At 33.7% G+C, this 24,914-nt stretch overlaps 2 protein-coding genes across 37 annotated transcripts in view; one reads left to right on the top strand and one right to left on the bottom strand.

Annotated features, from left to right (window-relative positions):
- The window catches only part of LOC127708565 (uncharacterized), a 21,139-nt gene extending 19,808 nt beyond the window's left edge, over positions 1-1,331 (bottom strand). For all 28 annotated transcript variants that reach the window (XM_052213702.1, XM_052213711.1, XM_052213518.1 and 25 more), the window contains exon 1: positions 1,159-1,331. The gene's annotated coding sequence lies outside the window, so the exon portion shown is untranslated. The remainder of the gene's footprint in view (positions 1-1,158) is intronic.
- On the top strand, positions 972-24,914 carry LOC127708773 (recQ-mediated genome instability protein 2-like). 9 transcript variants are annotated; one of them, XM_052213914.1, is made up of 5 exons: positions 1,371-1,458; positions 7,949-8,058; positions 10,349-10,539; positions 11,380-11,482; positions 24,687-24,914. In XM_052213914.1, the coding sequence occupies exons 3-5, from the start codon at positions 10,372-10,374 to the stop codon at positions 24,836-24,838; spliced, it is 423 nt and encodes a 140-aa protein (XP_052069874.1). In that variant the 5' UTR covers positions 1,371-1,458; positions 7,949-8,058; positions 10,349-10,371; the 3' UTR covers positions 24,839-24,914. The 9 variants fall into 9 exon arrangements, with proteins under 9 accessions (XP_052069902.1, XP_052069892.1, XP_052069874.1 ...); XM_052213904.1 differs by having other exon boundaries at positions 1,371-1,539; XM_052213926.1 differs by having other exon boundaries at positions 1,384-1,429.

The following is a 24,914-nucleotide window of genomic DNA, read 5'->3' as shown; positions in this document are numbered from 1 at the left end:
CAAAGAAATGTAACAAAGAAGCACAAAAAGGCATACATCAAAATTAACATCCTCATTTTGCTTTTTTATTATATAATTTTATTTATCTATGTAAAATCCACCAGTAAAGGATGGAAGGTTTTAAGTACTGGCGTAGAATCGTGCATTTGACGTCACACAGGTAGATATAAAATAATTTTGTCGTTCAAAGTATGACGGGGTCGGGATACATAAGTACAGAGTCATGTCAAATGGATATCACAAAAAACAGACTTAACAGTAAAAGTAATATTAATAAAATAAAATAATTTTGTCGTTCAAAGTATGACGGGATACATAAGTACAGAGTCACATCAAGTGGATATCACAAAAAACAGACTTAACCATAAAAGTAATATTAATAAAGACAAATAAGAGAATACTATAACACGTTATTAAGATGATAAACAACGTCAGCACGCAGAATCTATACTTCAAGACCATTGTGTATCATTTGTGAAGTTGATACGGAATATTTATCAACAAGGTCTTGGTACCTTCTGATGAACTCTTTTAGAAAAAGGACGAGACGTTCTTTGACATACCCCTGGTTCATCAACTTTCTGCTCAGACACTGGTGACATTTAAAAAGTCTGAGTAGGAGCTGCAAGCAATTACAAATAAACAGTTTCCAATCTTGAGGCAAGTCTCTTCAAAAGCCTAGAGTAGAACCTTTTTATTAAATTATTCAAAATTACCATTGGATCACTTTTTACACATTTCTAAGAATGTTCCAATATATTTATGTATTTTTGCAATCTGCACTCTTATCAAAAAATTTGTACAATGTTGCACTGAATTTCCATATTTTTACTAACATTTATGTTGATTAATTTTTGTACATAGGACATGCATGCAATAGCATTTAATAATCAGCCTACTTGATGGAGCTGTTTGTATAACTATAAGAAGAAGCAGGAACATATATATTGACTGTTCCCAGGATTGGCAGGAAGAAACCAGTGCTCCTTTGTTCAGGTTTGCAAATCATGAAAATTGTGTATACTCAACGTTGTAACAAAGTCATTCGGTAGGAAGCCAAATCAGAAATACATCCCTAACCTCAATATCCCAACAGGGAAATTATTCGGCAATTTATAATCTTTCATTGTTTCGAAATAGAAAAAAAATGTTACATACATTGTTAGCTTATTATCCTTCAACTGTCTTCGCTGTGTGATTAATCATAAAATCATTTGGTTGCCACTACAGGGGTGAATAAATAATCAATGGTATATTAACAGATTATGTAAACACTGATGGGGGACTCATGATGTCATGATGGAAAAACGAGCCAGCCTCAACCATCTTTAACCGGAAGTACCATAATATTGATTCCATTCCCCATTACTTATATTTACCCTGATTTTTTTTTTTGATTTTTCGTTCTCTTTCCCGTAGTATGGTACATGTAATTATCTGAGTGAACACATAGTTCATGTAAATCTCATTTTGAATGTTAAGTTCACATCAAAGCAGAAAATGCGGTTATAAGACCAAGGATTTCTATACAAATCCTTGGTGAGACTAAATATAATCTTTCATAGTTCATCCAAGGATTTGTATAGTGAGATCTCACTATACAAATCCTTGGTTCATCTATAAAATATCAACGTGAAAAAATTAAGGTTCATCATATAACGAATGGACAAAAATGGCTGTTTAGACCTCAAAATCTACTCTGAGTACAGACTAACATACATGTGCAATTTGAAGAGTTTTAAGGCCTGGCACATTAGATATATAAAAGTAGAGGGGGGTAGGAGGGGTCCTGATCCCGAAATCCCGGGCTTAAAAACATGGAATCCAGAGGTCCCGAATTTAAAAAATTTAAATCACGACATCCCGAAATTCGAAAAAAGAATTCCCAGATCCCGAAAGGATCAATCCCGTAATCCCGAGCTTAAAAACACCCGATCCCGGAGTCCCGATAAAGGTCCTACCCCCCCTCAAAAGTTAAATACATTTTTTGTTTCAGAAAAAGAAAATCTTTTTTGGATTTTTATGAGCATTTTTTTTCGTTCCTGCTATTATATGTTAATTATGTATTATTACTGTTAATATGGTGTTTACACAGCTAAACTTGCTGTTATTGTTATATGTTTGAAAATCATGATTGTTGTTTTAACTAGTTTTGATTAAATTCTGCATGTAGTTAGCATGTATTTAGCTTGGTATGAGTAAAAAACAATGAAGACTCAAAATGTTATTGTTGTTAAGTTTAATAGCGGTTTGGTATTTCCAAGGATTTGTATATAAACCTAAAAAAAATATTCAACACAAAAAACCTTTTTTGAAAGTCACTTTATTTTGAAACCAAGGATTTGTATAGTCAAATCCTTGTTGAAACAATGAAATTTTTTTTATAGCAATACACTAACCAAAACAGTACACGATTAAAAAAATATTCAACACAAAAAAACATCATTTTATTTGAAACAATGCAAAAAAACTTATTTAAAGCAATACAATAACCAAAATTAGATTAAAAAATTATTCAACACAAAAATCGTTTTAAGAAAGTCACTTCATTTTGAAACAATGAACAAAAAATATGTATAGCAATACACTAACCAAAAAACAATTGAAAAATTATTGAACACAAAACCAATAAAAAGTGTGCAAACGGACCTGGGGTGCGAACGTGAAAGGGGGCAAACATGAATGGGAGCGAACGTGTTTTGGGGCGAACGGACCCAGATTCAGTGGACAAGATATAGTGAAATTTACTACTGTGTACACAAATTGTTTACTTATAAACTTTTATAACTTCTTATTTATCATCAATGTTTGAAAACTAATTTTTTTAAGTCAAAATGAGATCAAAGCAGTTGGGCAGAACAAACATTGTGCTGTTTCATCACTGTCCCAGGTTGGAGGGAGGGTTGGGCGCCCATCAAACATGTTTAACCCCGTCACATTCTGTATGTGCCTGTCCCAAGTCAGGAGCCTGTAATTCAGTGGTTGTCATTTGTTGCGGTATATCATATTTGTTTTTCGTTCATTATTTTGTACATAAATCAGGCTGTTAGTTTTCTCGTTTGAATTGTTTTACATTTGTCATTTCGGGGCCTTTTATAGCTGACTATGTGGTATGGGCTTTGCTCATTGTTAAAGGCCTTACGGGGACCTAAAGTTGTTAATTTCTGTGTCATTTGGTCTCTTTTGAAGAGTTGTCTCTTTGGCAATCATACCACATCTTCTTATTTTTATATTTACATCAATATCTGGTTTTTAAGGCAATACATTAATCATTGTAATATTCTTATATTAAAAAATGGGAAATACGTAGTTTTATTATTGAAATGAATACCATAAATATCCATAAAAATATATCCAGTTATGAAGTCCAAAACTCCATCTGAAAATCGTAAAATCTCCAGTTGTGACTTAATAACTCTGTTCAATACAGGTCTGAACCTGAGACTAGTATCAATCAGAGATAAGTATCTTTTTGTTATTCTCAGTCAAATTGTATGAACTCTGTTCATTACAGGCCTGAAACTGAGACTAGTATCAATCAGAGATAAGTATCTTCTTGTTATTCCCAGTCAAATAGTATGAAAATAATTCAGAAAAATTGTGATTTCTGCAACTTTGGAAGATTTGCAAACAAAGTAGACAGTCCAACATTTTGTCTTGAAGAAAAAAGCTTTAATATTCTAGTATATGTTTTGTCTTTTGAATTTTTATTAAATGTATTAATATACTGAATTCATGACGGATTGAGTCAATTTTTTGCAAAGTTTGGGTTAAATTCAATATTTAAGGATTTACCTTTCTATTAAAGAATTTGAAATCTGAAGTGATTATCCTGTCGACTGGTGTATAAATTTTGGCCATGATAAATAGATTCATTTTATTTGAAAGCCAACCCGCCATTTTTCTACTCAGTTGAAGCTGCTATGGTTATTTTAGATCAAAGAAATGAAAAATAAAATATTTATTATATATGAATTAATTTTGATTTGTATTGTATGCCTATGAAGTTTATTTCTGAATCTTTTACTAAGTTTACACAGATCTCCCTTTGTTATATTGCCGTTTATAAGACAGTTCATTTAAACTCTTATTAAAATTAATGGAAATGATAATCTAAGCAAAAAAGAATTTATGTGCATTCATTTTATTATTTTATTTATTTTGAACTTAGTCTTGAATAAAAAATTGTAATAAAGAGATAACTTCAGATCTTACTTAAAAGCCATTGTGTATATGGAGGTACATAACTGTGAAATTTATATTTAATTCTCTAAGTTCCCAATATTGGTTAGAAATAGCTACATGGACCTGTTTTCACAGTAAAATAATTCTATACTGGCTGCATTTAACAACCATGCTGTACCTTTGTCATACAACTAAATGTATGAAATTTCTGTAAATTAGTACACACATATTCACACCTGTCATGCATCAGCTACATGATTTTTATTGTTTTGAAGTAAAAATAGAATGTTAAAACAAAAGTAATGAATGCCAATCAACTATTACTACAGTTTTTTAGCTCACCTGGCCTGAAGGGCCAAGTGAGCTTTTCTCATCTCTTGGCGTCCGTCGTAGTCGTTAACTTTTTACATATTGAACTTCTTCTAGAGAACCACTGAATGGAATGAAACCAAACATGTCATGAATGTTCCTTATTAGGTGCTGACCAAGTGTTGTTACTTTGAAGCTGATCCATCATCCAAGATGACCGACAGTGGGGGATTTCGTTTAACATAGGACCCTATGGATAATACATACAAATGTCTTCTTTTAGAGAACCACTGAATGGAATGAAACCAAACATGGCATGAATGTTCCTTATGAGGTGCTGACCAAGTTTTGTTACTTCGAAGCCGATCCATCATCCAAGATGGCCACCAGAGGGGGACTTAGTTTAATATAGGACCCTATGAGAAATACATACAAATGTCTTCTTTTAGAGAACCACTAAATGGAATGAAATAAAACATGGCATGAATGTACCTTATGAGGTGCTGACCAAGTGTTGTAACTTTGTAGGTGATCCATCATCCAAGAAGGCTGCCAGCGGAGGACTTAGTTTAACAAAGGACTCTATGGGAAATATATACAAATGTCTTCTTCTAGAAAACTGCTTAATGGATTGAAACCAAACATGGTATGAATGTTTCTTTTGAGGTGTGACCAAGTGTTGTTACTTTGAAGCTGATTTGTCTTTGTCCTTATAAAGTCATTTTCTACAATTTCAATGAATTTATTGGTAATTTCTGTAAACTTTACAAAAGTCTTCTGCTTTTGATTAAACCAAATTTGGCCTCAATCATTATTAGGGTATCTGTTATGATTTTAATCTATTTTTGCATGATTTCCAAAACCAAAGTAGAATCAGGTGAGCGACACATGCTCTTGGGAGCCTGTAGTTTTTAGTTGTAATCTCTGTCCTGCCTTTTTATTTTTCACTCTATTCAGTCCTTCCTTTTTGTCGAGCCTTCGACTTTAGTCGAAAAAGTGAGACATAGCGATCCTACATTCCGTCGGCGTCGACGGCGGCGTCCACAAATATTCACTCTGTGGTTAAAGTTTTTGAAATTTTAATAACTTTCTTAAACTATCCTGGATTTCTACCAAACTTGGACAGAAGCTTGTTTATGATCATAAGAAAGTATCCAGAAGTAAATTTTGTAAAAATAAAATTCCTGTTTTTCCGTATTTTACTTGTAAATGGACTTAGTTTTTCTGCCAGTTAACATAACATTCACTCTGTGGTTAATGTTTTTAAAATTTTAATAACTTTCTTAAACTATCCTGGATTTGTACCAAACTTGGACAGAAGCTTGTTTATGATCATAAGATAATATCCAGAAGTAAATTTGTTAAAAAAAAAATTTCATTTTTTCCGTATATTACTTATAAATGGACTTAGTTTTTCTGCTAGGAAACAATACATTCACTCTGTGGTTAAAGTTTTTAAAATTTTAATAACTTTCTTAAACTATCCTGGATTTGTACCTAACTTGGACAAAAGCTTGTTTATGATCATAAGATAGTATCCAGAAGTAAATTTGTTAAAAAAAAAATTTCATTTTTTCCGTATTTTACTTATAAATGGACTTAGTTTTTCTGCCAGGAAACAATACATTCACTCTGTGGTTAAAGTTTTTAAAATTTTAATAACTTTCTTAAACTATCCTGGATTTGTACCAAATTTTGAACAGAAGCTTGTTTATGATCAAAAGCTAGTATCTAGAAGGAAATTTTGTTAAAATTTGTACCTGTTTATCCGTATTTTACTTATAAATGGACTTAGTTTTTCTTCCAGTTAACATTAAATACAGTCTGCAGTTAAAGTTTTTAAAACATTTATTAGATTCATAAACTATCCTGGATTTATACCAAACTTTGACAGAAGCTTCTTACAATCAAAAGATAGTATCTAAAGGAATATTTTTATTGATTTTTTTCCTCATTTTTGTTGAGCCTGCAATTAACAGCAAAAGTAGGCGAGACACTGGGTTCCGCGGAACCCTTACAAATTTTTTTTATTAGTTTATCCTGACTTTTTATACATAAATTGTCATCCTGCCTTTTTGTTTTTTGCAAAGTTGCTCATCCTGCCTCTTTTTTTACTCAAAACTCCTGTCCTGCCCTTTTTTTTCAAATTTCATCTAGCCCCCCCCCCCCCCCATAAAAATCAAATGGTAGCTCCCTGAGTTAAACATAAGACCCTTTGGAAAATACATACAAATGCTTCTTCTAGAGGTGCACTGAATGGAATGAAACCAAACATGGCATAAATGTTCCTTATGAGGTGCTGATGAAGTGTTGCTACTTCGTTGCCGATTTACTGTTCAAGATGGCCAGCAGGATTTTTTATTAAATTACGGGGCCAATATTAAACCAAATTTGGCCTCAATCATTAATAGGGTATCTGTTATGATTTTAATCCATTTTTACATGATTTCCAAAACCCAAGTAGAATCAGGTGAGCAACACAGGCTCTTGAGAGCCTCTAGTTTTTTTTATCTTACTTTATTTAAACACTTGTTATAATACCCATCCATGGTTAGGTTAAAGTGGGTACAATTGCTGAATTGGATGTATGATTGCTGACTGCTACAGAAATATATTATTTTAACTTAGCTTTGTGTACAAAATACACTTTTATATCACAGCTGTATCAGTACAGAAGACGCTGTTTGATACTTGAAATCGATAATGACTTATCTCTTGAGAAATTGAAGTCTCAGCACACACATTATTGCAGTCTTGGTCTAAAATTTTCATCTAAACTTGAAATGAAATGTCTTGCCTATGACTGGGTCCCTGAAAGTTTTGTGCCAAATATTTCGTTTGATATGACATATACATGTACATGAATACCCAATTACCCACCATGTTATATAGCAGATGTGTGTGACAAGCCTACTTGGCTTTATTTTCGATTCACTTATGTTAGTTGGAAAAGGATAATTAATTATCTGCAATGAGTAAAAGGTCAAACAAAATGAATTTTTTGCTTTCCATTTTCCTGCCAACCCTTATTTTGAGCCCCCTACCTTAAACATTTTAATTTAAAGCACTGTTAAATTAACAATGACACAGTCATGTCAACATTAATTGTATATACGTATATTAAAAAACGTACCTAGATATTTTTTTTCAACAATGAAATCAGAACCATATATATTTTATGTAAGTCGTTAAAAAGCAATAACAAAATCACTTTCTTTCTTCATTTGTGTTCTTGCTTCATGAATTATTTTTTAAGTTAACAAATTAGTTTTGATAAATGAGATTTTAAAAGTTGTTATATTTCTTGATTGGAAATGTGTTATGTTTTCATCTTTGAATTAAAATAAGTGGTACCGCTACTATTTAAACATACATGAAAATCTCTAATTGTCAGCTGACTATAATCTCTGTCATCAAAAATTGATGTTCAACTGAAATTTTTCTTTTATTACAGTTCTGAGTGCTGGTTATTTAAACTAGCTTAAAACGTCAAATATATAGAATACCGATCGAAATTTGTATCGTTTATGACAGCTGTGGACGAAAATATATCAGAAAAATTCGGTAGATATTTACTTACAAAATTAGTTTCAATTGAGACTAGACACAATAGAATAAGCACTGGGGGATCTCAACATTCAAATTTGGGTACAGACATCGGGCTGGAGTTTAAAAACACCCGCTATTCAACTATTGATTTTTGTGAAATTCCCTACCATACATATTTTTCAAAGAAAAATCATAACCCATTTTATACATTTCTAACATATATCAGACATACAATATGTGCTATTTTATTAGATGTTAACTGCATGGGATCATTCTTATTATTAGATTAAAAGATAAGTACACATTTTTTTCAGGAATCTTTAAATAACAGAAGATGGACATTTATGACTCATTGGGATTTAAATTCTCTACCCTTTATTATAATACCACCATTAAATTGCAGCCCATTGATATATTTTGACATTCTAAATAAGAAACCAATACAAGCAGAAGCTGCACAACTATGTTATCCTTTACAAGTGAGAGGTTTAGCTAGCTATAAAACCAGATTTAATCCACCATTTTCTACATAAGAAAATGCCTGTACCAAGTCAGGAATAGGACAGTTGTTTTCCATTCGTTTGATGTGTTTGAGCTTTTGATTTTGCCATTTGATAAGGGAACTTCCGCTTTGAATTTTCCTTGGGGTTTGGTTTTGTTATTTTATTTTTTATAGAGAAAGAAACTCTCCCCCCTGAAAATAAGTAAATTTAATGAACAGTTAAACTTGATATAGATTCTTGATATAGTTATTTAATTATTATTACCTATAAAACATATGCAAACTTTACTAGCCTACAAAATTAGTGCTACTGTATAGTGACCCAGTATTCAAAATTCATTAACTAGTTTTCTGGCATTATGGGAAATTCTAGATTTACCAGTTTTAAGTAAAATGTACTGTATAAAAATGTCATTTTCATTTATTGACAGACAAAAATATTAGATATATACATATATATTTTCATAATATTTACCCACATTTACCTTCTTTAATAATGAAAAAGAAAAGAGAGGGCTAATATATAATGGGAGATAACTCTAAATGTTTATTAAAATTTGAATTAAATTGTCTCCCCTAGGGTGACTCCTAACAGTGTTTAAAATTGAAGACGTTCTATTTACTTTATGTTTAATTATAATCATTCATCTTTTGTCTTTTTATGTTTAATTATAATCATTCATTTTTTTGTCTTTGTACTTTTAATTACAATCATTCATGCTGCTTATGTTATCAATATATGTGTATTAAAATAACAACAATTTGGAAAAATATTTCTATTTGTACTTCTATTTTGTTTGAAAGATTTGATCTGAAACACTTTGAATCTTTCTACAATAAGTAGTAAAATATAAGAGATATTGGAAAAAGAGGCGATTTACTTCAAAAGAATTGCTTTGTACAAAAAATCTTGTATAAAACAAAAGATAACAAAAAAGCATGTGTTGTCATGTATAATATAATATATAAAGCATACCCCATTTGTAATTCAAAATATCAGAAAATAGGAAGTAAATGTCTTACGGATCAAAAAAAGGTTTTTATGTAACAACTTCACACTGTCAAGCTGCTGACTAAATATGAAGTAATTCTGTTTTTTAGTACTGGAGAAATGTGTGAGTAAAATTTCAAGTTCATTCAAAGTATCAGCAATTAGGAAAAAGGTGTCCTACAGATTCAAAAAGTGCTAGCACAAGTTGATGACCAAACATATCATTATTATTAGTGGGGTATAAATTAACCACAAATTTAAATGTTAAACGAAGTACAAATTTTCTGTAGGATTGTGTGCAGAAATTAGGCAAAACAGCAAAACAAATTTCCAAGAGAATACAATTATTCGGCAATCCATGAAAATTGATGATAAAAGACATTTACAGTTTACATGTATAATAATAATAATGTCCGAGGTTAATCTGTGAACATTTATATATTATTAAAATGTTAAGGTTAGGGTGAAGGTTGGCGCCTGTTAAAACGTTTAAACCCGCTGCATTTTTATGCACCTGTTCTAAGTCAGAAGCCTGTTGTTCAGTGGTTGTCATTTGTTGGTGTGGTTCATAAGTGTTTCTCGTTTTTTATATAGATTAGACCGTTGGTTTTCCTGTTTGAATTGTTTTACACTGGTCATTTTGGGGACCTTTATAGCTTGCTGTTCGGTGTGAGCCAAGGCTCCATGTTGAAGGCCGTACTTTGACCTATAATTATTTACTTTTTACACATTGTGACTTGGATGGATAGTTGTCTCATTGGCACTCATACCACATCTTCTTATTTATATAAGATATTTTTTTGTCTCTTCAGATATGTAGACACAGAACCATAGAATGTCAAAAATATTGGATTTGCCATCAAAAAAGATTTTTATAAAAGACTTGCAACAAGCAGTGAAATGTGTAGCAAGTAGCACAGAAAATCAACAGAAAAGTATAAAGGAATGGCAGTCTAAGGGAAGAACATTTAGTGTTGTGTGGGTTCAGGGAACAGTACTTCAGGTTAGTTGACTGTGAAAAACCAGTACATCAACAACATTCAATATTGTGTGAATTTCTGGAACATGACCTCACGTAAAATCGCAGGAACAAAACAAATACAATACACAGTTTTGGGGGTTCCTTGCATGGTTTATATAAATATGAATCCTTAGTATTACACAGGATGAAGCTGACAATGCCATACTTGTAAAATTCTTATTGTGTGGGTTTCAGGACATTATTGTCAAAAGAGTTGAAAGAGACAACACTGGAAAAACAATCATGTCTAGTGGGTTCAAAAACACAATTTGAGGTTTTTATTAGAGCACTTTAAATCCAAGAAAGTCATCTTTTGTGTTGTGAAAATATAGACAAATCCATTTGAAAATCTGAACAATTTGGTACTTAATGAATTAAATGCTTAAATAATTAGAGAACATAATCAACATGAGCTTTTTGTCTGACCTGAAAGTGAGACATGGCCATTCTACATTGTCAGACTGATCAACATTAAGATTCAATCTGTACTTTTTTTAGACATCAATTACTTTGTCAAATATTCATAGAATGTTACAAAATTTGGACACAAAGTTATTCATTATAAAAAAAATAGCATCCAAAGAAAAAGTTTACTTTTTTCCCCTGTATCTAAATGAAAAATGGACTTGGCTTTTGGCAGTCAACATTACCCTTTTATGCTGACAGCAGCAATCACAAGCTAGAGGGAACCCTTTTGAAAAATTTTATTGATAAAATAAATGTGTAAAAACTATTAACATGGAATTAATTGAATGTATTTTCTCTTTCATATTTGCAATGTATCCATGAATGTATACAACAACATTTCTTTTTTTCTTAAAGGTATCTAATGACTCAGACATGATGTTGGTAGATGATGGAACTGGGGTTGTAAAAGTAATTGGTTGCTGTAAAATACCTCATATGTCTGAAAAATTGAAACATGGTAATTCACCTTTTTAATATGTATACACATTTCTATAAAAGGACCAGGGATAATAGAAGCTATTTTTAAAGCTTTCTCTCTGAAGAATTTTTTTCAGTGTTGCGTAATTTATTTTTGTAGGTCAGTTTAAAAAAGTTAAATTAAATTTGATTTCTGTAATGTTGCTATCATTAAATTATGCTTATTGTATGCATAACGTCTCTAGTCAGTATAGTAAACAGAGTTTGAAATATACACACGTCTTTCTATAATTAACACAAGCGAAGTACTACCACTAAACCCAAACATTGGTGCCGTGACCTATGGAGAAGATAAAAGCTATACGTGGCGGACACAGAAGCGCCGTCACCAGACTTATAAATAGAACAGATGAAAAAATTGCTGAAAATACCATTTCTAACCAGGAACTATGTGCAACAGTTGAAACACTCGAGAAGAAAAGGGACGTTTTACAGGATTTGGACAACAAGATTATAGACATTACAGATGTCGGAGAAATGGAACAAGAAATATTGGATACGGATGACTACACTTTTCAGATGGAAATCACCATTCGCAAATTTAAGGATATACTGTCAAACTCAAAGGCAAGTGTGCCACAACAAATGGTGAGTGATTATGCACATTCTTCATCGCATCACACTACTAATACTATACTCAATCAGAATTGTAATGAAACTCATGAAGATTTAGAAACAAACCCGTCACAACATATTTCCGTAATCCCGTCAAACTTTTATCACAGGCTACCTGAACTTGAATTACCGACATTTTCTGGGGATATCTTAGCATGGCAAACCTTCTGGGATTCTTTCCAAACAACAGTACACACAAATCCGTCTCTCACGAATGTACAGAAATTCAGCTACTCAAAATCCCAAATCGTTCAGGAAGCTGAGCAATGCATTTCAGGACTAGCTCTCACTAGCGCCAACTATGAACAAGCAATTCATCTATTAAAGGAGCATTTTGGACAAAAACAACACATTATCAATGCATACATGCAAAACTTGTTGGAACTGCCCAGCCCGTCACTCTCACCAACAAACATTAGTTACTTTTACGATAAAATGGAAACCAGTATACAGGGATTAGAGTCAATGGGACAATCTCAAGATACCTTTGGGTCACTACTTGTACCGATTATATTTGGTAAACTTCCCACTGAAATGCGTAAAAGCCTAACTCGGGAACATTGTAATAATAGCTGGGATATTAGATCATTGAGAGAAGCCATTGGCAAAGAAGCATATGTACAGGAAGCAGGAAATTTCAAAATGTCCGACACTTTGACACCTACCGCATCATTCCGTATTGCAGCAACACCAAGGTACATCACTAGTATACAACAGAACGGAGGAAATAAGAACAAAAAAAATAAGGTAAAATTATGCGTGTTTTGCCAAGAACCACATTTTGCATCTGAGTGCACAAAAGTAGCAACGAATGAAAAGTGCTATGCGTTTATCAAACAGAAAAATCTTTGTTTTAACTGCTTTGGAAGTCACAAAATTTCAGAGTGTACGTCTAAATATACATGTCGAAAATGCAACAGAAAGCATCACACTAGCTTATGTCATAAGAAACAACACACTGAGAACCAAACAACCAGACAAACAAGCGCAGCCGTAAATAGTATGAATAGTGAAGTAGAAACACACACAGCTACAGTTTACACATCGTATGAAAATCCTGTGAAACAGAGAACCGACGTACTCTTAAAGACAGCAGTATCACAAGTTTCAGTAGGCAATAATTCCACTGTAACAAATATTCTTTAAGACGAAGGGTCACAACAATCTTTTATAACGGAGGATCTACAAAACAGTTACAATTAAAACCCTGTGGAATGAGTACACTCAGTCTTGCTGCCTTTGGAGAAACTAATAGTAATGTAAGAGACCTAGAAAAAGCCGTTGTTCATTTGGAGACTATACATGGAGGTAAATTATCAATGGAAGTACTCATAGTAGCAACAATCGCCGCACCGCTATCAAATCGTCCCCATTACGAAGCGTTAAAGTTGTCATATCTTCAAGGTATAAAATTGGCCCATCCTATGAGTAAGGATGAACATTTTAATATAGCTATGTTAATTGGAGCAGATTACTACTAGGACATCGTCGAAAACAATATACTACGAGGAATGGGTCCCACTGCAGTTAAGTCAAAACTGGGACATTTATTGTCTGGACCAATGCCAATAATAGAAGAATCAATAATACCAGCTACTACGTTGAATGTATTGGTACAACACAAGAAGGAAGGGGAATATCTGGAGCTATTTTGGAAATTGGACTCTACTGGAGTAACGCATGATGAATCTACAAAAAAGGACAAACACTACTACGAGACATACGAGTCAACTCTATCACATCGCGACAATCACTTGAAAACACAATTACAATGTAAAGAGAATTTGCCTGACCTACCGAGGACCTTTAACGTAATCAAGAACAGAACATCGAGAATTATCAGTAAACTGAACAGGGAACCAGAAATACAGAAATTATATAGTAGCCGATCAAGGAAAAAACGGCTTTGCAAATCATCCGATTGATCAAATATACGCATTGACTTGAAGTTTCTAATGAACATTTACAAATCGAAAAGGCTACCAAATTTCGACGATCAAAGGAAGACAAATGGACATTGTAATTTCATGTTTGTGATTTACATAGAGACTGTTCAGTAAACTTAATTTCTTTATATATGAACTTTAAAGAAGTTATTCGTTTTAAAACATGGACTCTAAAGTGATCTAAATTTAATGTGAATGTTTGAAATTTTGATTTTATTTAAGTTTTTTCTTTTTCACTTTCCTGCGGCCGGAGTATTACGAATTAACCGCAATATAGAGACACTTACTTATGCAACTCTAATTGATAACGTAACGTATTGTAACGTCATATCATTAAATTACGCTTATTGTATGCATAACGTCTCTAGTCAGTATAGTAAACAGAGTTTGAAATATACACACGTCTTTCTATAATTAACACAAGCGAAGTACTACCACTAAACCCAAACTGTTGCTTTTGATGTCGTGATAATGCACAAATTCAGAGATTTGTTGGCAATTGTTAATTCAAAGTTACATTACGAGCATTGTTGTAGGACTAGCATAGGATGACATTCAGAACATTATCAAATTTTAAATTTCTGTTTCTCTAAATTTTTCTCCAAATTTAACATTTTGTTAAATTTGTCCATTACATTCATAAACCATTAGACACCATTCTGTTTGATTTTGTTTTTAGATTTTTTTGCATTTTTGCATCCCATAATGTTGATGAAGGTTATTCCAGAGAGACATGTTGTTCTTACTGAAAGTTATATCATATGTTGTTTATATGTATACTCAAATTGGAAGTCATATGACTATAAAGTACAGCACACACACATAAAAAGCGATTCGATAAAAAATACTCTTTCAGCTTTTGAGTGAGTCACTGTGAAATAGGTGATAACACTCTGGTTAATATCCTTTCAGGTAACACCAAATAAATATACAGAGAGATATTTCAGAGTGAATCACCTATAATTACCAGCATTCACTGTGAAAAAATCACCACTCAGAGTGATTTTTAAATAAATCACCTGAACCTTTGTTTTTCTAGTGTAATTACTGTAACCAAGGTAAAATGTGTTCATTCCTGCAGCATTTCCTGATGGTTGTTGCTTATATACTGTTGCCTTTATTTTATTCATATTCAGATAAAGAAAGTGTTATCAATAGAACAGTTTACAGGATTTGAAATGTTATTAAACCAGACAAATAAGTTTGAATTTCAATGGAAAAACGGCCTATTAGGCAGTGTAAGAAATTTACAATTGTAGCTATTTAACTAGTTACTTATGGACCCTCTGAGGGTTTGCTTATCAGGTTCTCTAACATACAGAGTCTGAGTGTTTTGCACTTTGTTTTGTCTGTTTTTTGCTTCAATTCATGATTTTTTATTGCCCCCTCAGTTAACATTGAAATTTAATGAAAAAGGTTTATTCCTACAAGTAATATCTCAGATGAGTTTAAACATCAGAGATCATCAATTTTTTACTGGGAAGTTATGTCCTTTTGAAATACAAAGAATACAAACAATCACAGTTAGTGCTACATCTAAATGTCTCATAAAAATTAATGAACTTAAAGTCAGCAGTTTACATCAGTAATATCAGAAATAAATTTGAAAATTAGTGTCTATTGAATATTTCAAAGAAAATGTCTACTCAACATGATTTGTGTTGCAGTTGAGTTACATTTATCATAAATATAATCACAAGTTCCTCTGTTCACCCACTGTTTTTGATGTGGTGCATTTTGCTTGGTATTTAGTTTCCTTGGTGGTGATTGTGGACTGTTATTTGCCCATTATCATTTTACTTGTCTGTCTGTCTGTTTATCTGTGACTTATGGTTTATAAGTGTCCACATTATATCTACTGACTGTCTTTTCTTGAGTCCGTTCAATTCAAAAATTTTCAAATTTTTAAAATAAAAAGTTTGCTTGAAAAAATAGAAATTTTACGGTTGCAAGTGCAGAAATTATTTTTTGACAGAAGAAATGGATGTGGAATCTTTTTCTTTAATGATTTTTATTGAAAGCCTAAGCCACCTTTGTCTGTTTTTTACTTAAGTTAATGAAAAATGTGTTTGTCAGTGTGATTTTATCAGGATTGAATGTCTTTTTTGTGTTGTATGACAATGTCAAGGTGCTGCGACACATTGGATCACTTCTTTGTTGTCTGTGACACATTGGGATCACTTCTTTGATGTCTGTGACACATTGGGATCACTTCTTTGTTGTCCGACTCATTGGATCACTTCTTTGTTGTCTGTATGACACATTGGGATCATTTCTTTGTTGTCTGTGACACATTGGGATAACTTCTTTGTTGTCTGTGAAACATTGACATCACTTCTTTGTTGTCTGTGAATCATTGGGATCATTTCTTTTATGTCTGTGACACATTGGGATCACTTCTTTGTTGTCTGACACATTGGATCACTTCTTTGTTGTCTGTATGACACATTGGGATCACTTATTTGTTGTCTGTGACACATTGTGATCACTTCTTTGTTGTCTGTGACACATTGACATCACTTATTTGTTGTCTGTGACACATTGGGACACTTTTTTGTTGTTTTCTGTGTCACATTTGATCACTTCTTTGTTTTCTGTGACACATTGGATCACTTCTTTGTTGACTGTGACACATTGGGATCACTTCTTTGTTGTCTGTGACACATTGGGATCATTTCTTTGTTGTCTGTGACACATTGAGATCAGTTCTTTGTTGTCTGTGACACATTGGGATCACTTCTTTGATGTCTGTGACACATTGGGATCACTTCTTTGATGTCTGTGACACATTGGGACACTTCTTTGTTTTCTGTGACACATTGGATCATTTCAGACATTGGGTTCTTCTTTCTTGTCAAGGGGATATTGGGATGAATGCTTTATTGTCTGACACATAGGGATCACTTCTTGGCTGTCTGTGACACATTGGGATCACTTCTTTGATGTCTGTGACACATTGGGACACTTCCTTGTTTTCTGTGACACATTCGATCACTTCTTTGTTGACTTTGACACATTTGGATCACTTCTTTGTTGTCTGTGACACATTGAGATCAGTTCTTTGTTGTCTGTGACACATTGGATCACGTCTGTGTTGTCTGTGACACATTGTGATCACTTCTTTGTTGTCTGTGACACATTGACATCACTTATTTGTTGTCTGTGACACATTGGGACACTTTTTTGTTGTTTTCTGTGTCACATTTGATCACTTCTTTGTTTTCTGTGACACATTGGATCACTTCTTTGTTGACTGTGACACATTGGGATCACTTCTTTGTTGTCTGTGACACATTGGGATCACTTCTTTGTTGTCTGTGACACATTGGGATCATTTCTTTGTTGTCTGTGACACATTGAGATCAGTTCTTTGTTGTCTGTGACACATTGGGATCACTTCTTTGATGTCTGTGACACATTGGGACACTTCTTTGTTTTCTGTGACACATTGGATCATTTCAGACATTGGGTTCTTCTTTCTTGTCTAGGGGATATTGGGATGAATGCTTTATTGTCTGACACATAGGGATCACTTCTTGGCTGTCTGTGACACATTGGGATCACTTCTTTGATGTCTGTGACACATTGGGACACTTCCTTGTTTTCTGTGACACATTCGATCACTTCTTTGTTGACTTTGACACATTTGGATCACTTCTTTGTTGTCTGTGACACATTGAGATCAGTTCTTTGTTGTCTGTGACACATTGGATCACGTCTGTGTTGTCTGTGACACATTGACATCACTTCTTTGTTGTCTGTGACACATTGGATCATTTCAGACATTGGGATGACTTCTTTGTTGTCTGTGAGATATTGGAATGAATTCTTTGTTGTCTGACACACAGGGATCACTTCTTGGCTGTCTGTGACACATTGGGATCACTTCTTTGTTGTCTGTGACACATTAGATCACTTCTTTGTTGTCTGTAACATATTTGGATCACTTCTTTGTTGTCTGTGACATATTTTGATTACTTCTTTGTTGTCTGTGACACATTGGGATCACGTCTTTGTTGTCTGTATGACACATTGGGATCACTTCTTTGTTGTCTGTGACACATTGGGATAACTTCATTGTTGTCTGTGAAACATTGACATCACTTCTTTTTTGTCTGTGAATCATTGGGATCATAACTTTGATGTCTGTGACACATTGGGATCACTTCTTTGTTGTCTGACACATTGGATAACTTCTTTGTTGTCTGTATGACACATTGGGATCACTTCTTTGTTGTCTGACACTTTGTGATCACTTCTTTGTTGTCTGTGACACATTGACATCACTTATTTGTTGTCTGTGACACATTGGGACACTTCTTTGTTGTTTTTTGTGACACATTGACATCACTTATTTGTTGTCTGTGACACATTGGGACACTTCTTTGTTGTTTTCTGTGACACATTTGATCACTTCTTTGTTTTCTGTGACACATTGGATCACTTCTTTGTTGACTGTGACACATTGGGATCACTTCTTTTTTGTCTGTGAATCATTGGGATCATTTCTTTGATGTCTGTGACACATTGGGATCACTTCTTTGATGTCTGTGACACATTGGGACACTTCTTTGTTTTCTGTGACACATTGGATCATTTCAGACATTGGGTTCTTCTTTCTTGTCAAGGGGATATTGGGATGAATGCTTTATTGTCTGACACATAGGGATCACTTCTTGGCTGTCTGTGACACATTGGGATCACTTCTTTGATGTCTGTGACACATTGGGACACTTCCTTGTTTTCTGTGACACATTCGATCACTTCTTTGTTGACTTTGACACATTTGGATCACTTCTTTGTTGTCTGTGACACATTGAGATCAGTTCTTTGTTGTCTGTGACACATTGGATCACGTCTGTGTTGTCTGTGACACATTGTGATCACTTCTTTGTTGTCTGTGACACATTGACATCACTTATTTGTTGTCTGTGACACATTGGGACACTTTTTTGTTGTTTTCTGTGTCACATTTGATCACTTCTTTTTTTTCTGTGACACATTGGATCACTTCTTTGTTGACTGTGACACATTGGGATCACTTCTTTGTTGTCTGTGACACATTGGGATCACTTCTTTGTTGTCTGTGACACATTGGGATCATTTCTTTGTTGTCTGTGACACATTGAGATCAGTTCTTTGTTGTCTGTGACACATTGGGATCACTTCTTTGATGTCTGTGACACATTGGGACACTTCTTTGTTTTCTGTGACACATTGGATCATTTCAGACATTGGGTTCTTCTTTCTTGTCTAGGGGATATTGGGATGAATGCTTTATTGTCTGACACATAGGGATCACTTCTTGGCTGTCTGTGACACATTGGGATCACTTCTTTGATGTCTGTGACACATTTTGGGACACTTCCTTGTTTTCTGTGACACATTCGATCACTTCTTTGTTGACTTTGACACATTTGGATCACTTCTTTGTTGTCTGTGACACATTGAGATCAGTTCTTTGTTGTCTGTGACACATTGGATCACGTCTGTGTTGTCTGTGACACATTGACATCACTTCTTTGTTGTCTGTGACACATTGGATCATTTCAGACATTGGGATGACTTCTTTGTTGTCTGTGAGATATTGGAATGAATTCTTTGTTGTCTGACACACAGGGATCACTTCTTGGCTGTCTGTGACACATTGGGATCACTTCTTTGTTGTCTGTGACACATTAGATCACTTCTTTGTTGTCTGTAACATATTTGGATCACTTCTTTGTTGTCTGTGACATATTTTGATTACTTCTTTGTTGTCTGTGACACATTGGGATCACGTCTTTGTTGTCTGTATGACACATTGGGATCACTTCTTTGTTGTCTGTGACACATTGGGATAACTTCATTGTTGTCTGTGAAACATTGACATCACTTCTTTTTTGTCTGTGAATCATTGGGATCATTTCTTTGATGTCTGTGACACATTGGGATCACTTCTTTGTTGTCTGACACATTGGATAACTTCTTTGTTGTCTGTATGACACATTGGGATCACTTCTTTGTTGTCTGACACTTTGTGATCACTTCTTTGTTGTCTGTGACACATTGACATCACTTATTTGTTGTCTGTGACACATTGGGACACTTCTTTGTTGTTTTTTGTGACACATTGACATCACTTATTTGTTGTCTGTGACACATTGGGACACTTCTTTGTTGTTTTCTGTGACACATTTGATCACTTCTTTGTTTTCTGTGACACATTGGATCACTTCTTTGTTGACTGTGACACATTGGGATCACTTCTTTGTTGTCTGTGACACATTGGGATCACCTCTTTGTTGTCTGTGACACATTTGGATCATTTCTTTGTTGTCTGTGACACATTGAGATCAGTTCTTTGTTGTCTGAGACACATTGGGATCACTTCTTTGATGTCTGTGACACATTGGGACACTTCTTTGTTTTCTGTGACACATTGGATCATTTCAGACATTGGGTTCTTCTTTCTTGTCTAGGGGATAATGGGATGAATGCTTTGTTGTCTGACACATAGGGATCCCTTCTTGGCTGTCTGTGACACATTGGGATCACTTCTTTGATGCCTGTGACACATTGGGACAATTCCTTGTTTTCTGTGACACATTGGATCACTTCTTTGTTGACTTTGACACATTTGGATCACTTCTTTGTTGTCTGTGACACATTGAGATCACTTCTTTGTTGTCTGTGACACATTAGAATCACTTCTTTGTTGTCTGTGACACATTAGATCACTTCTTTGTTGTCTGTGATATATTTGGATCAATTCTTTGTTGTCTGTGACATATTTGGATTACTTCTTTGTTGTCTGTGACACATTGGGATCATTTCTTTGTTTTCTGTGACACATTGGGATGACTTTTTTGTTTTCTGTGACACATTGGATCACGTCTGTGTTGTCTGTGATACATTGACATCACTTCTTTGTTGTCTGTGACACATTGGATCATTTCAGACATTGGGATGACTTCTTTGTTGTCTGTGAGATATTGGGATGAATTATTTGTTGTCTGACACACAGGGATCCCTTTTTGGCTATCTGTGACACATTGTGATCACTTCTTTGTTGTCCGTGACACATTAGATCACTTCTTTATTGTCTGTGACATATTTGGATCACTTCTTTGTTGTCTGTGACACATTGGACCACTTCTTTGTTGTCTGTAACATATTTGGATCACTTCTTTGTTGTCTATAACATAATTTGATTACTTCTTTGTTGTCTGTGACACATTGGGATCACGTCTTTGTTGTCTGTGACACATTGGGATGACTTTGATGTTGTCTGTGACACATTGGATCACGTCTTTGTTGTCTGACAAACATTTGGATCACTTTTTTGTTGTCTGTGACACATTGGGATCACTTCTTTGTTGTCTGTGACACATTGAGATCAGTTCTTTGTTGTCTGTGACACATTAGGATCACTTATTTGTTGTCTGTGACACTTTAGATCACTTCTTTGTTGTCTGTGATATATTTGGATCACTTCTTTGTTGTCTGTGACATATTTGGATGACTTTTTTGTTGTCTGTGACACATTAGGATCACTTCTTTGTTTTCTGTGACACATTGGGATGACTTTTTTGTTGTCTGTGACACATTGGATCAAGTCTGTGTTGTCTGTGACACATTGACATCACTTCCTTGTTGTCTGTGACACATTGGATCATTTCAGACATTGGAATGACTTCTTTGTTGTCTGTGAGATATTGGGATGAATTCTTTGTTGTCTGACACACAGGGAGCATTTCTTGGCTGTCTGTGACACATTGGGATCACTTCTTTGTTGTCTGTGACACATTAGATCACTTCTTTGTTGTCTGTGATATATTTGGATCACTCCTTTGTTGTCTGTGACACATTGGACCACTTCTTTGTTGTCTGTAACATATTTGGATCACTTCTTTGTTGTCTGTGACATATTTTGATTACTTCTTTGTTGTCTGTGACACATTGGGATCACGTCTTTGTTGTCTGTGACACATTGGGATGACTTTTTTGTTGTCTGTGAGACATTGGATCACGTCTTTGTTGTCTGACAAACATATGGATCACTTTTTTGTTGTCTGTGACACATTGGGATCACTTCTTTGTTGTCCGTGACACATTGACATCACTTCTTTGTTGTCTGTGACACATTGGATCATTTCAGGCATTGGATAACTTCTTTCTTGTCTGTGAGATATTGGGATGAATTCTTTGTTGTCTGATACATAGGGATCACTTCTTGGCTGTCTGTGACACTTTTGGGTCACTTCTTTGTTGTCTGTGACACGTTGGATCACTTCTTTGTTGTCTGTGACATATTTGGATCACTTTTTTGTTGTCTGTGACACCTTGGATCACTTCTTTGTTGTCTATGACATACTCCAGTAATCCACAACTCCTTCAAAAATAGCTTAGCAGAATAATCACACATGAGACATTTAGATCAAAGCACATAAATGGTTAATTATTCTGATATAGCTATAAATAGCAGTTGAGAGATGTGGGCTTCATAAATGTCCAGATCTACAATCACAGTAAAATACTTGTCAGCTGATCAGCTTTAAAATAGTTTCTTTGTTTTTGTTGCAGATATTTGGTTCTCATGGTCTTGTATATTGATTTGTAAGGAATATGGTTAATGATCTGTTAACCTGTTGTGTACTTTTCTAACCTTTGATCTGACAGTTGAAATTTGTTATTGAATTTGTTTTTTCCTAGAAAATATGTTTACATTACTGCTGTCAATGAAAGTGCAGATTAACAATTACATAAATTGATGTTGAAAAAGAAAAAATAGAATAATTTTCCTTGCATGATAAACTTGTAAGAGTTGTCATTGATTGAATAGATTTCTTTCATTGATAATGAACAATAACATTAATCAGGAAATAGGAACTGTGAAAAGATGTTGAGAGGATAAACAATTTGTTATTGATGGCATAAAATAGTTCCATGTCACAACATATATTTTTCAGGAAACCATTTACTTTTATAAAAAGTCATGAAAGATATCAGGCTTGTATTTTAGTATGCAGACACAGGTTTTATCTTCACAAGACTCAGTGGCGCTCAAATCAAAACCAGTAGGAGGCTATTTTACAAGTTTTTAAAACATCATTAAGTACTTTTTGTGTTGGTACATAGTACAATGTAGGGAAATGAAAATACAAGTTATTTTTTTAAAAACAAATTATGGTGGTACACATAGACAAAATTTTTCTTGCAAAACTAGTAGTTCCAAGGACCCTGTGTCATTTACCTGGTACCTTTGCATAAATTACTCACTACTCTGTGAATAATGTCAGTCTTCTGACACCTTTTACACCATTTCAGGAAGTTTAATCAACAGCTAATGAATAATTATGTTTGTGAAGTCATTCTACTTAAATCTATAATTTGTTGTCCACTTTCAGTGAAAAGAGCCAGTTGTAGAAGTCTGAATATATGTTCAAATATAACTTGCTACAGAGTAGCTCAGGCATATCAATTTACCATTGTCCATCAGTCTGTAATTCTAAATTAGAACAGCAGTTGGTAATTTTTGTCATGTCCGTAGATCTAGATATTGACATGGATTTGAATTTTATAATTTAATACCATAATGAGTCCTACTTTTGATGAAATTTCACTCTGACTTATTTTATGAAAAGTGATACACTTTCTTTTCATGCTTGAATTGACTTTATTTTTAGAAGTATTGCATGATGATTTTTTGTATATATTTGAAATTAGCCTTTCTTACTGAATGAATTACTTTTGAAAGAATTATGGACCATGGACAAAACTTACAGGCTGTAGGTTGGGTCATTTTAAAAGGTTTTAAGTGGTTTGGAAGCCAACTTCAAGGATTTTGAATCAAAATGGCCCTGAAACCATATGTATTTTAGCATTTCTGCAGGAAAATGTGCTATTGGACAGTTTTTACTAAACATTATCCCATAGTTTTTTTAGAGTTCATAGTACTGGATACTATGCTACAGACGACTGATGGTCATATGACAAGATGGTGTGCAATCACCAATAGATATTTATAAACATTTGATGTTTATATAACAAGACAATATAGTAGTTATCAGACATTTCATGTTTAAATTAGTATTCTATTAGGACGTTCCTCAAACACTTTGATTTTGCCATGGGTTTGCCCTTAATGCCGATATTTTACCCCTCGCTATCGCTCTTGGTAAAATATTTAAACAATAAAGGCCAACCTGTGGTGATATCAGTATAAATTAAAGCCCCCATGAATTATTTCTTAAGTATACATGGTTATTGTATAATTGATTATATACAGTAGTCTATGGTTGATAAAATAGGATATTTAATATTTTACACTAATATTACTATATTGTGATTGGACAGTTGATGTTTATGTTGAGGAACACTTCAGTTGTTGATCATACAACAGGACAGTACACTTAGTATTTTCACAGTTGATGATTATATTACAGCACAATATTCTTTGGTTATTGGCCAGTTAGTGTTTATATTATAGGACTATATGCTTTTGGTGTTAACAGTTTATATTAAAGTATAATATGCTATTGGTGTTAACAGTTTACATTTAAGTATAATATCCTGGTGTAAACAGTTTATATTCAAGTATAATATGCTATTGGTATTTAACAGCTGATGTTTATATTACAGGACAGTATGCTATGGTTATTGGACAGTTGATGGCAGTAGGAAATATACCAGTAATGAGAGCTCTTAAATTCCAGAACTTAACAAACCACATTGTCGACTTAGAAACATGTTGGATACTGGAAGTTCTGGAACATATTTTAAATAAAGAATAAAAATATTATTTATTACAAACATTTTCAAATGTGTTCTGTTTTACAAATAAATATATTTTTCTAAGCAAACATGTAA

Source organism: Mytilus californianus, unplaced genomic scaffold (genome assembly GCF_021869535.1).
Source record: "Mytilus californianus isolate M0D057914Y unplaced genomic scaffold, xbMytCali1.0.p SCAF_1, whole genome shotgun sequence".
Lineage (NCBI taxonomy): Eukaryota > Metazoa > Mollusca > Bivalvia > Mytilida > Mytilidae > Mytilus > Mytilus californianus.
The sequence above is the reverse complement of the archived record's forward strand: the minus strand, read 5'-3'. Positions and strand labels throughout refer to the sequence as shown.

What these genes read in the sequence shown, in the direction of transcription:
- LOC127708773 (XM_052213942.1), top strand. Translation starts at nt 10,372, where the DNA reads ATGTCAAAAATATTGGATTTGCCATCAAAAAAGATTTTTATAAAAGAC. An exon ending in TTCAGGGAACAGTACTTCAG is followed by an intron (nt 10,540 to 11,379) that starts GTTAGTTGACTG and finishes TTTTTCTTAAAG; the next exon opens with GTATCTAATGACTCAGACAT. An exon ending in GTCTGAAAAATTGAAACATG is followed by an intron (nt 11,483 to 24,686) that starts GTAATTCACCTT and finishes TTTATATTACAG; the next exon opens with GACAGTATGCTATGGTTATT.